The 13317-nt window shown below is 43.8% G+C and overlaps 1 protein-coding gene across 2 annotated transcripts in view; it reads left to right on the top strand.

The window, feature by feature from the left end:
• The first annotated feature begins 383 nt into the window (after positions 1-383).
• DPY19L1 (dpy-19 like C-mannosyltransferase 1) overlaps positions 384-13317 on the top strand; it is a 61417-nt gene continuing 48483 nt past the window's right edge. Inside the window, exons 1-5 of one of the 2 annotated variants that reach the window (XM_036247176.1) lie at positions 384-422; positions 981-1132; positions 3523-3660; positions 6220-6340; positions 6956-7049. In XM_036247176.1, the coding sequence (XP_036103069.1) occupies positions 1112-1132; positions 3523-3660; positions 6220-6340; positions 6956-7049 (374 nt within the window). In that variant the 5' untranslated portion in view covers positions 384-422; positions 981-1111. The remainder of the gene's footprint in view (positions 423-980; positions 1133-3522; positions 3661-6219; positions 6341-6955; positions 7050-13317) is intronic. The other variant, XM_036247175.1, reaches the window with a different exon arrangement.

A 13317-nucleotide genomic window follows, 5' to 3' on the forward strand; every position in this document is an offset into this window, starting at 1 on the left:
ATAAAAGTGACATTTCCCTATTTTTATCCATCCTCAGTCCTGTTCCTGAAGTCACTACTTTAGTCCAAGTTATTTCTCACCGTTGGTTCTATTTGTGTGTATTTCCATCAGAGGGGACCTTGTCCAGTTTCTGGCAAATAATAGGCCTTCATATATTTTGTTGAAAGAGCAAGTGAATGAAAACCGTAGACATATGCTTAATTCCTTTATAATTTAGCCTGTTGGTATTTTACGCATGTTCCTGGGGCTGCTTTGGAAGAATCAGTATTCTTCTCCTGCTCCCCAACAGTCCAGCACTTACACATCCTAACCATGCATATCTTTGTAATGGTTTTCCGTTAAGTTGAAAACATTTCTTTATGTTAACATAGTAATTTAAATTTCTTTTTTCTTCCAGCTGCCTTTGCTGCAGTGTTGCACTGGTAAGATTGTTTTTCTTATGTGGTCTGTTTTATGCAAATGGTTATAACTCACCATAGCTGTTTCCCGTAGCCATAAGGGAGTAATTTCAGTATGATAAGGATGAATGTATATTATCACTTGCAACACAGCAGTCTGACAAAGTGGTTTAATTGACAAATCAGGGTCAGAGTAATGTAATTTTTTAATAAAGAAATTCATAATTGAAGAGGTTATATTGGAGACTCTACTTCGTTCAACATTAGTGTAGTGTTCGTGTTGCGAGGAAGATTAAGTTTTTTAATCTTCTGGATAGAGAGAAATATGAATTTCATTAATCAGATATTTCTGAAATGGTAACACACTGACATTTATAGTTTATAATTTAATTGTACTTGGCTTAAAATATTATTCTGGTTCATTCTAATTTTAAAATCTAATTTGAATGTGTTTCCTTACAGGGAGAAATTTTAGTACAAATGTAGGACACACTGAGCAAAAGACAAATATGGCTGCTATTGTACCTGAGTTTTGTTGCAAAATTATCGGCAGATTATTAGATCTTTTGTTTTTGCTTCTAGTGTTTCTCTGAACAACATGATGTAGTGTGAGTTCGACACTGGCGCTGTTGACCTTGTTTTGCAGGAGCCACTTAACACACCTGTTCGAAAACGACCGTCACTTTTCTCACCTCTCGACGCTGGAGCGGGAGATGGCCTTTCGCACGGAGATGGTGCGTTTCCATGTGGCATCTGAAAGTCGTAGTTTAGTCATCTTAACCGTGTTCAGCTCTTTCTTATGGATGTTTTCAAAGGTGTTCCAGAGTAGAAACAGTAGACGCCTGCCATCCCCGCCCGCCCCCCTGCAGCACCTGGGACCCGTGTTTTTCTCCATCCACACACACCTCCGCCCCCCCATTCTCCATCCACACACACCTCCGCCCCCCCTTTCTCCACCCACACCTCCACCCCCCATTCTCCATCCACACACACCTCCGCCCCCCCATTCTCCATCCACACCTCCGTTCCCCATCCACACGCACCTCCACGTCCCCCCATTCTCCACACACACCTCCACGCCCCCGTTCCCCGTCCACACACACCTCCGCGCCCCCCGTTCCCCACCCCCCGCACCTCCGCGCCCCAGTGCGCGCTCAGAGGGCCCAGGCACCATTTCCCCTGTCAGCACCTTCATTCGTATCTCTTGGGAAGGACTTTTTGTTAACGACAGTACCTTTGTCACACTTGAAAACAATAAACAGCAATTGCTTCATAACATCAAGTATCATCACTGTCTAGATATACCATACTGATTGGTCCTTTTTTTTTTTTTCACGGTTGGTGTGTTGGTATGTTTGAGTCAGAGTCCAGTCACTGTCTGTACATTGCATTTAGTTGCTGTGTCTCTTATTTTTCTCAAGTCCTTCAATCTATTAAGTTCCTCTTCCCATTTTTGTTTTGGTTTCCCTGCTGTTTATTTTTGGAGGATTCCTGTCCACTTGTCCTATAGAATTACCCACAGTAATTCATATTATTTATGATGATGTTCTACTGTCCCACGTTTCCTGAAAATTGATAGAGAGGAGTCTCGACGGCTGGAGGTTTGATATGGGGCGGGCAGGACTACTTCCCAGGTGGTGCTGAGTGCACTTACCGGCCGTAGGAAGAGGCACCACACTGGTTGTCTCACTGTCTGTGATGTTAAGATTGATTGTGGCTTTAGGTATTGTCATCAGCCAGCCATCAGCCTGGATCAGCTGTTTCGTTAGGGTTTCCCCATGGTGAGTATCTATTCTGTACTTTCTCTGCATTATTAACTGTAATTCTTCTGTAAAGAACTTTCCCATGATACTTATTTGGTTTCTCTGAAGTACACTTCATCCAGGTAAGACGAATTCGTGTCTGATTCTTACTAGTTATCACTTTCCCAAAAAGTGAGTTGGTTCTCTCAAATGTTGTTGTCATGGTGACCAGAGGAGTTTTTCTATTGGGGGGGGTCTTAATATGATCTGATGGATTTTAACAGGTTTTGTTAACGTGCTTGTGTTTAGGTGGTGAGGCCTTATAGTCGGCTCTGTGTCCCCGTGATGTGACCTCACTAGTATTCTGTAGCCTCCTTACTTTCTGGTGGCGTGTAAGGCATTTCCCCCTGCCGGGGTCTCGTTTTCCAAGAAGTCCCAGTTCTGTTCAGGGGCAGATGGAGTTTGCAGTCTATGATTTTGGCGCTAGAGATTTGGTGTTACTATTTTATACTAGATTGGCCTCGTTGGTAAACAGAATTAGGAAACAATCTTTTTAAAGAGAAAATAAATCATGAATTTATTTTTATATATTTTTTTAATTCAAATTTAGGATTTCATGTGTTTACGTATTTTGTATTAAATTAGTATCTTTTCTGTTAGCCTGAGAATCTTGGTTTGAAATCACTTACTTTTGAGGAATAACAGCGCCAAAAGTATTATTAAACATACGATAACAACATGATTTCTGAAAACAACTTAGGACTTTCTTGCACTTCAGTTTGTACAATGTACAGTAGGGATATACAGTAAAACTGCTACATCGTAAAGTTATTGGAAATCCTCTCCCAACTTGTTAATTTCTTTCTTTTAAAATTTTTTTGCTATTTAGGGATTTAACATTTTTATTTGATAATTAAATAAGATATTTACATGATTCCAAAATCAAACCTACAAAACAAGGATTCAGATAAGCAGTTGGGGAAACTTTTTTGGCTGGGGAAGAATTTGCGGTACACGCTGTATTCAGGTTTCATAGTAAACCACTCGCCCTGTTCATAGGTAGCCTTCCCCAACACTTGCATTATGTGGGTTATAGATGTTCTTGACTGAAACACGCGGAGTTCTATTATTGTTTTTAATGTGGACACTGCATTCGAAGCTCGCTGGAGCCCACTTATTTCAGTGAAGACAGGCTGTGCTGACATGTGCAGGTTTTTCGCAATCTAAGAATGTGCCAGTGGATAGAAACCTGCGAGGTTGATTGTAACTATTGCTTGATTGCTTTGTTCTCAAAAACATTGCATTTTAAGTTTCTTTAAAACTAATAAGAGACATAGTAATCGTGTACCTTTTATTATAATGATAATATCTGCTTATTTCAGGGATTATATTATTCCTACTTCAAGACTATTGTGGAAGCCCCCTCATTTTTTAGCGGGGTGTGGATGATTATGAATGATAAGCTGACTGAATACCCCCTTGTTATTAATACATTGAAAAGGTTCAATCTCTACCCCGAGGTAAGTTATATTCTCAGTTGTGATTTTCTGACTGGAAAAAGTGCTATTTGTATTAGATGCTAATTCTAAATCTAAGGTATGATTCAAGACATTAAATTTTATTCTGTTTTTAAAAATGTATCTCTTCTTGGAAGGGAATATGAAAAAAATCATTAAATTTGAAGGGCTTTAACTGACTCTGTGGGAACTGTTAGGATCGCGTGGTTTAGAAAATGGAATGTTACCCAGATGGTGTGCTTGTGGGTTAGGGCAGCGGATGTGGTTCGTTTTACACGGCATTGGCCTGCTCGTGTTTCTTCCCTGTCTGGGACCCGGTGTCTTTCTCTCGGTGGCCCCGAGGAGGGCAGGGGGAAGGCAGTGAGTGAGGAACTTGCTTTGGCCTTTCTGTTACCATCCCTGCTTTCAAGGGACAGCCCTGAGCGTCCTCCCGGGGTCCACCCCGCTGTGCCTTCCTCAGTGCTGCCCCCTTGATGGGACAGGGGTTCTCCAGCCACACACTTCCCTGCCCCCAGTTCCCAGCACACCGCTGCTGGACAGCACGGGCCTGCTGCCGGGCCAGGGCTGCCTTGGTCTCTGCCGGGGTCCCAAACCCTGGCTCAGCGTGGGGCTCCTGTCATTTCCCACTGAGTGGGAGGAGTCGCACTCCCAAGTCAGTGACGCAGCCGACTGACTAGTGAGCAGACAGACCAATGAATAACCACCCGGGTTCAGTGTTTTCCTGCCTACTGAGTACTTCTGTAACCACACACGTATTTACTTTTGCAGAAATAGGATCACCCAAGAAAAATGGGATCACATGGCACATAAGTTTTTAACTAAATGCCTTTTGTTTTTTAAGGCCATTTGTAACCATTTTTCTAAGTCATCTTCTCTCCCATGGCGTCCTTTCTAATGGCAGTGTGTGCATTGTGCCATGCTGCTTTGGTTCATCGTTCATGAAAATTCTGCTTGGTTCAGCCTTTTAGAATATTCCGACGCTGCAGCAAGCATCTTTGAACTCAGTCTTTACACGTATCCTTAGTTTTTACACTATAACTTTGTTGACGTGGAGCTATTTAATTCAACAGAATACATACTAGAGTGATCGTGGTCATGTTGCCAAAATGGTTTCCAGGTAGGTTATGCCAATAGAAATGCCAACCAGCAGTGTTTTTTAAAATGTTCATTTACCTGAATCCTTGCTAATTTGAGGAATCCTTTGTACTGTGTGTGTGTGTGAATTTATAAAAAATGCGTTTTCACTTTTAAAAATGCATTTTTATGTCCTTTGTCTATGTATCCGTTGAAATTGTATGAGCTCCTTTGTTATGTGGAGGTTGTTAAGGTTGTGTTATGTGGATAAAACACTTCCCCAGCTGTGTGTTTGCCTTTAGCTTTGTGTCTGAGGTGCACATATTCTTTTCTGTACAGAAATACCATGTCTGTGAATTGTCTTAATTTATTATTTTTCTTTTATTCAGACGTGTAAAAGTCTTCATTCTTTTTAATTGTGATACTTACGTTTTTAATATTTACATGTTTAATTGCTCTGGGATTTGTTTTGGTGTAGTGTGGGGTAGACACCTTGTCATGTTTTTTCACAGTGGTCGTCGGTGTCACCTCACACTGGGACATGTCACTTCTGCCCATGTTCATCACGATGTACAGTTACTGTACATCTGTGCTTGCTTCTGGTTTTGGTCTCTGTGTGTGGTATTGCCTTAGGTGGAGGTTGGGAAGCAGACTTTGAGGCAGATTTTCTGTAGGATGTGTATAGGGGTGCCCTTGGGGTCGGTGCCTGAAGGGGGAGGAGGGAAGCAGGATTCGGCAGAGCTCCAGCCAATCCCAGGGTAGCGCGAGCTGGGCGGGCCCTGGGACTAGCCAGTCAAGGGTGCAGTTGTCTTTGGGTGGTGGCCTGACAGTGAATTTACGCCTTAGCAGAAGGTAGTTCCCAGGCAGGCACCCAGCTGAGAGCTGTCAGCTGAAACCCTCCCAGCTGCCCAGGGCACGAGGGCCGCAGCCCTGGAGGGTCCTGTGACCCACCGCCTGCAGGAGGGTCACTCGACCTGCTGGGCTAGTGCTGTACCAGCGTCACGCCGTTTTAATGGTACCTAATGCCTTTTACGTGTGTTCGGACATTCTGTTCGGTTGTCTCCTTTTTGTTATTCTTCTAGATAACAGTTCCAGACAGACACTTGAGGTTTTATTAGAATTGTTTTATGTTTATGAATTAATTTGAGGGAGAATACACATCTTGAATCTATTCAGTAAGACATAGTATCTTTCTGATTGTTCAATATTCTTTTATGTTCCTTAGTAGAGTTTTATGGTGTTTGAAAATATAAATCTTGCGTGTTTCTGGTTATATTTTATTCTTGCCCATGGGTGAACAGTTGAGGACTGACCAGTGCAGAATCGGTGTTAGAGACTGTAAGGCTCATCATACTAGACTTCAGAGATGCCAAATGGATGGTACCAGAAGGGAAAATTTGATAATTATTCAGTATCTTAAAAATATTCTAATGAAACTGTTGAGGATAATATCTTTTCTCATAATATCTCTATTTTTCAAAAAACTAGGTCATCTTAGCCAGCTGGTACCGAATTTATACCAAAATAATGGATTTTATTGGTATTCAAACCAAGATCTGTTGGACGGTTACCAGAGGAGAAGGACTCAGTCCAATTGAAAGCTGTGAAGGCAAGTTTCTCTCCGTGATCTTGTCCAGTTCCTTCCCGCAGCTCAGTAAACTTACCCCAACCTCACGGTATAAACAGCCGCCCTTTTATTCTGCTTTCGGACTCAGGGGGCCAGGGCTGTGGGCGGGGGGTAGCAGGGCTGGCGGAGGCCTCGGCTAGACTCAGCGGCGGGGCCGACTGCAGTTAACTGGGGGCTGCTGCACTCGTTCCGGCCCCTGGGCTGGGGGCTGCGAGGCGGGCTCGGGTGGCACGTCAGCGGGGCCCTGCGGCCTGCGGTGGGCTGGGCACAGCACCGTCAGCTTTCCCGAGGGGGCTCCACCGCTCTGGGGACCTCGCTCAGCCGTCGCATGGGTGGCTCCGTGCTCTGTTGAAGTAGCCACAAGCCCAGCCAGACTCAGAAGCTGGGCGAGACCCCTACCTCCCCCCCGTCCCCGCCCCGGCTGTCCCCCTGCGGCTGCCTGTCCCCCGGATGTCCGCAGCAGTGTCGTGGGCTCGGACGGAGCCAAGGCAGCCGTTGGATGTGTCTGGCAGCCATTTGCAAAACAAGCGTGTTTGAATGTCAATTGCCAGATGCATAGAGTAATTTCTGGAGCATATGTTTTGTTTATTTTTAAAGGATTGGGAGATCCTGCTTGCTTTTATGTTGCTGTAATTTTTCTTTTAAATGGACTGATGATGGCATTATTCTTCATTTATGGCACATACTTAAGGTAAGACCGTCCACTGAGAACATTTTAGTATGTGTTTATAATAATATATACTAGAATAATATACACAGTGAGATTATCATTCAAGTTTGGTTCAGTTTTATAAGTGTCATTTCTGATATATCGACTTGTAGATATAAAATTACTTCCTATTTGGATGATTTCGCTATTGTCTTGGCCAGCCAAATTGAAAATAATTTGAGAGGTTTAAATAGAGCATGGTGGGCATAGTTGATAAGTTTTAACTATTCCTAGATGTTTGAGCATAAGCAATATATATTATTTATATACAATATAATGGAAAGGAACACTCATTATCAAATGGTGTTAGTGGCCCTCACTTTGCTAATGTTAGAACTATATTTTATGGAGATATTTACTGTCTGACCTAATTGACTTTGTAATTGAGCAACATTCCTAAAACTGTAAGATTGACAAATTTTCTAAGGGTTTTTCTATTCCTCTTTCTCTCTCTCTCTCTCTCTCTCTTTTTTTTTTTTTTTTACAATTCTCCACATTGTATACTTGTTGAACTGTTTTACCATGAGCGTATCCTTAGAATTGTCTTTTTTGCTGCTTGCTGATTCTTTGTAGTACAGAAGTGTGAGCATAGGTATATGTATGGTTTTCAGTTTGAGTTCAGAGTTTGAATCTGCTGTTCTCTTGTCGTCGTCTGCTTTGGGAGCATGGCAGTTCATTTTAGTGCCTCTGTTGGATTCTTAGCTCAGTGTGTGAGATTACAGTAGCTACTTGATAAATATTTATCAACTGAGGTAGTTAGCAGATCAGTTGAGAATATGTTTGCATGTAGATTTAAGATACTTTGACGCTAATATTTCTGACTTAGCTCTAAGAAAGTTCTTTTAATGATTTAATTGGGGGAGACTGAAATGAAAATGTGTGATGAACAGATGTGAAAAATTTTGTCTGGCCGGTGTTGCTCGGTGGTTGAGCATTAACCCATGCACCAAGAGGTCGCGGGTTTGATTCCCCAGTTGGGGGCATGCAGGAGGTAGCCAGTCAATGTTCTTTCTCATTGATGTTTTCTCTCATCGATGTTTCTATCTCCCTCTCACTTCCTCTCTCTCTAAAATCAAAAAGGAAAAAAACCAAAACAATAGCAAAACTTCCAGGAGCGTATGGGAGTCGGGACAGGAGGCCGGCTGGAGGGAGCAAGGCCGGCGCCGCGCACTTGCTGAGCGGGGGCAGGGAAATGGCACTTCTGCCGAGCACCGCCCCGCTGTCCTGTGGCAGCCTCACTGCATTTGCGAGATCAGATTTTAAGTGAGAGAAGTTAAAATATGGAAATGACATTATTGCTCAGTTGCTAATCTTAGTTATGCTACTTTTTTCATTGCAAGAAGAATTTCTGTGCACTTATTAAAGTCATCACTCAGTATCATTTTCTTAAATGCCTGACCTAACTATCATCTCAAAGGCTGAAGGTACAATGCCTGCTGCAGAGGACACCTGTCCGCTGTCCTAGGCTGTCGTGGCTAAGTCTGGAGGGCAGCAAAGCTGTATGAGAGCTCTATCTAAATCGTGGGTGGAACCTGGTAACATCGAGGTTTTATAGAATTTGAATAAATGATGTGGGAAGAAAGAGCTACCGCCAGTTCTTTAGTTTGCCTTTACATTATGAAAAATATATAATGTAACAAAGGTCTTTCAGGGTGGTAACAGGGGAGTGCGGTGTTTTATCAGGTTCACTGAAAAGGAGATTTTATATAGAAGAATGTTTAAGAAGTGGTTGGGTAGGAAGGAGGCACTGTCTTCTCTGAGATCAGAGTAAGGTCGAGTTTGCAAGGTGCCGGAAGAAGACCTGCCGTCAGAAAGTGTATATATTTTTTATTATGCTTTTATTGATTTCTTTAGAGCGGAAGGGGGAGAGAGAAAAACATCGATGTGGGAGGGAAACATTGATTTGCTGCCTCCTGCACACCCCCCACTGGGGATCGAGCCTGCAACCCAGGCACGTGCCCTGACTGGGAATCGAACTGGGCCCTCTCTGTCCATGGGATGACGCTCAATCCACTGAGCCACACTGGTGGGGCAGAAAATATTTTTTAATTGAATTAAGTGAATAAATAAATTATAAAAGAGAAACATATAGCTTATGGTTGCCATATATGAAAGGAACAATAATAATATATTCTCTATCACATAAACTTTATTGGCATTTAGCAGTTTAGGAAATATTTTTCCAGCAGACTCATCTGAAGCTTTCCCTCTTAATTTAGAGCTATTTGTTTACTGAAGAAATACATATACAGCACGTATTATGTATCCAGCTCTAGCCTAAGCTCTTTACTGTCATAAACTTATTTAATCGATAGGTTAGCCCTGTGAGATAGTTAAGCATTTCATAGACGAGGAAACTGAGGCACGAGGATGTTAAATAACTCTCCCACGGCCACATAGCTAGTCAGTTACAGAGTCGGGATTTGAACACAGGCTACAGCGTGTGCTCACAACCACCCACTCGTCCTCTGTGAATGTGTTTAGATACTCTTTCCGATAGTGATTCAGTTATTCGCAGCTTTAGTTAATATGTATTTAAAGACACTTGAGTAACAAAGAAAAAGCTGTTTATTCCATTTCCAAAGAAGATGGTATTTATATTTCATAAAAAAGTTTCATAAAAATATTTCAAAGAACAGGGCGCTCAGAAGGATCTAGACATTACACCCTCTTTTCTGGGGTAGTTCATTTCCTAAAGGTTCTGAGGTTGCCAGGATTTGCTGTTCTCATGGCGATGCTTCTGCGGGCATGGTTTGCTGTCGTTCGACATGTAGGCGTTCATTCTCTCTCCTGTGGCCGTTGTCAGGGTCCTGTTCGATCCATGTCTAGTTCTCATGCGTGCATTGATGTTACAATCATTGCAAGAGGCTCTGCATCAATTAACTTTCCTTAGAATTCGTTTGTTGCTACTTTACAAATTGAAATGAAAGGTGACATTGTTTGTGTGGCATTTCTGTTTCCTCGAATGTCTGCATTTGTGATCACACGTCTCTCCTGGATTCGTCATCTTCCGTGGAGAATCGTGCCCCTACTTGGAAGCTGGGAATGGTTTGACAGTTTGTGGTGGTTCAGTCTGTTTCTTTGAAGTTTCTCATCTAATAGTTTTCAAGCCCAAATTAATAAAATACACTCTTTTATTTCCTTTGGTGGTATATAAGAACATCTGTTTTAAGGTTACCTGGAAAATTCTTATGATTTCTATTTCTCGTAGCTCTTTGTCTGACAAATATCAACAGGTCCCAGATAAGTTTATTGAGCAGCTTTCTTTCTGTTACTGAGTTCTACAGCTGGGTATGATACTATAAAGATGTTTGTTAATTAGTGATCATTATTCTGTGTGCACATATGTGACTGGCATTATTTGGCTCTTTGTGATGAACCGAAGCTGTAGTCCCTGGCTTCCGTTATCTCCACCATCCACCCATCCCTTTGTCCAGGAAAATCCTCCCAGATGTTTGGAACCTCGGCGACCCTGACATGTAACCCAGTGGTCCATGTCTACGTTGTTATGACAATGTGCATAGTGCTCACTCTGAGTCAAGTCGTGTAAATAACTCTTTACCTGGCAACACACTTTTTCTTATAGTTAATACCTAATGTTTTGTTTTTCTTGGTTTGCTACGTACCAGTTAATTCCAGATCTACAGCTGAACTGTAAAATGCTTACTTTATACTTTGCCAAATGTATGAAATCCATCATTTGACCTCTCCCTCCCCTCCCCCTGGGGCCTCCCTTCAGGGCCCGCTGCCGCTGGTTCAACCCCAGATTGGTCTTTCTGTAGGTGAGCCGCAGAGCTGCTGTCCCGGGACGCGTGCTCACCCCCACCCTGAGAATCCCTTCTTCTCGTGTTGGGTTCGCTGCCGCTGGCAGCCCAAGCTGGCTTCTTTCTTGTTTATTCCTTCTGAGGGTCCCATCCTCGGGTAGTTTCCAAGAAAGAGTACGTGGAGGTCATTGAAAAATATGTATCTTGTATGTTGGAAATTTATTTTGCAGTTTTATTTGATTGCTGGTTTTACTGGTCCTATAATTATATTTTTCCTTAGACTTTGTTCCACTGTTGTTGTTTTCTAAGATTCAGTAGTGCTTTGCGAAAGTCAGGCCTGGTTCTGCCGTCGATTGCTGCTGAGCGTGGGCTGCTTTCCCTCTGGCAGGGCTGGGCTCTTGCTCTGAGCGGTCCTAGCGGTCAGGATGTGGTGATCCTGGTTCACTCTTCCATCAGGCGCTTACGTTCTTCCGTTGCAGGAAAAACTTTTTCTCGTATTATCCCTCTGATGACTTTCTCTTCTGCACTGTCTCTGTTTTTCTCGAGATCCTATTTTTTGAATATTGGAACTCTTGGATTAAAATCTAGTTTTCGTCACTGTTTTCCTCCTGTATTTTATCTGCTACACTGTATTGTACTTTCCGCGAGATCGCGACTCTCCTGGTGAATCTGAGCTTGAGCTTTTCTTCTGCCTCTTGCGTTACCCCCTTGCCTCCAGGGCCCCTTGACTCTGCGTGTCTGCTTTTGCAGCCTGGCCAGTCGTAACCTGGCGTTTCTGTTCGAGACTGGTGGCTTGTGAGCGGTGGTCAGACGGGGCTCACGCCCGGTGCCTTTTCCTAGAGAACGATCAGAGGTTCTGTGCCATCAGATGTCCCCCTTTGTGGGGGGACCCAGGCTCCGTTCATCTTGTAGCTTCTCCGTTTCCCAGACCCAAGAATCTCTGCGGGCGGAGCAGACAGGAGAGTCCAGGAGGCTCATTGTTCTCACCCGCCTCAGTGCAGAGGGGACACTGTGCCAGCGACCATCCCCGCCCCCGCCCGTGTGTGTGAGGGCCTGTGTCCCGCCTCTCTTCCATCGGCTCTGCCCTCAGGTAGTTTCTGAGAAAACTCTTTCCTGATCTTTATGGAGTCCTCCCCACTGAGTGTCTGCTGCTCAGGGTCACTGTGGCCACTCCGATCTTCCCTGCTCTTCCCTGCTCCGTGACTGTCTCCCTTTCTCTGTGTCTTCCCTCAGTTCTGCGGCTTCTCAGCCCCTGCGACAAACGCCGGCCACTCTTTTGTAGACCAGCAAGTCACCAGCAGGGGCCTCTTCTCGTGCACAAGCAGCCGACCAGCGAGAGGACGGCATCTTCTCAGTCCGGTTCTGCTGCCTTCCGGGGTCACTGGAGGTCCACAGTCGCCTCTGCGGCTCCAACATTTTATTTTTTATTTTTATTTATTTATTTAAACTCATCCTTATTCTTGAATACATTATAGATGTCCCCCCTTCTTTCCCCGTTGATCCCTCCTCCCCAATTCCACCCCCCCAGCCTTCCCCACACTATTGTCGGGGTCCATTGGTTATGCTCATATGCATAGGAGTTCTTTGGTTTATCTCATCCCGCCCTCCCTCCCCCCTTCCCTTTGAGGTTCATCAGTCTAACGACCAATTTGTGCTTCTTAATTCCTTCATCTTTTTCACCCAGCCCCTCAGCCCCACCCAATTGGCAAGCAACAAAAAGTTCTCTGTATCTATAAGTCTGTTTCTGTTTTGCTTGCTCATTTTGTTTGTAGATTCAGTTTTTAATAGATATGTATTTATTGGCATTTTATTGTTCATATTTTTGTTGTTCTTCAAGAAGACCCTTCAACATTTCATATAATACTGGTTTGGTGGTGATGAACTCCTTTAGCTTTTTCTTGTCTGGGAAACTCTTGATATGTCCATCGATTCTAAATGATAGCTTTGCAGGATAGAGTAGTCTTGGTTGTAGGTCTTTGCTTTTCACCACCTTAAATATCTCTTGTCACTCCCTTCTGGCCTGCAACGTTTCCTTTGAGAAATCAGCTGACAGTCTTATGGGAGCGCCTTTGTAGGTAACTATTTGCTTTTCTCTTGCTGCTTTTAAGATTCTCTCTTTGTTTTTATCCTTTGGCATTTTGGTGATGATGTGTCTAGATGTGGCCCCAGGTGGAACACAGGCAGAGGCTGACCTGGCCCCAGAGCCAGCACACCCAGTGCACAGCTTCAGACCACTGCGAAGCACCACCAGCCGACCACCTCCACAAGTGACACACTCTGAGTGGACTCAGTGGGTGCAGGAGCCCTGATGAAATAAGTCTTGCTCTGTGTGGTGGGCCCTCCACTGCTGATCCTGCACAGGTAGTCAGAGGTCAGTGGTCAGTGGGCACAGCCAGTCCTTGCAGCTGATCAGCCTGAGTAAACTCTCCCATTGATATGCCAACAGCAGTCAAGACTCAACTACAACAGAAGGGTGTACAGTCCAC

This window comes from Molossus molossus, unplaced genomic scaffold, assembly GCF_014108415.1.
Source record: "Molossus molossus isolate mMolMol1 unplaced genomic scaffold, mMolMol1.p scaffold_m16_p_7, whole genome shotgun sequence".
NCBI lineage: Eukaryota > Metazoa > Chordata > Mammalia > Chiroptera > Molossidae > Molossus > Molossus molossus.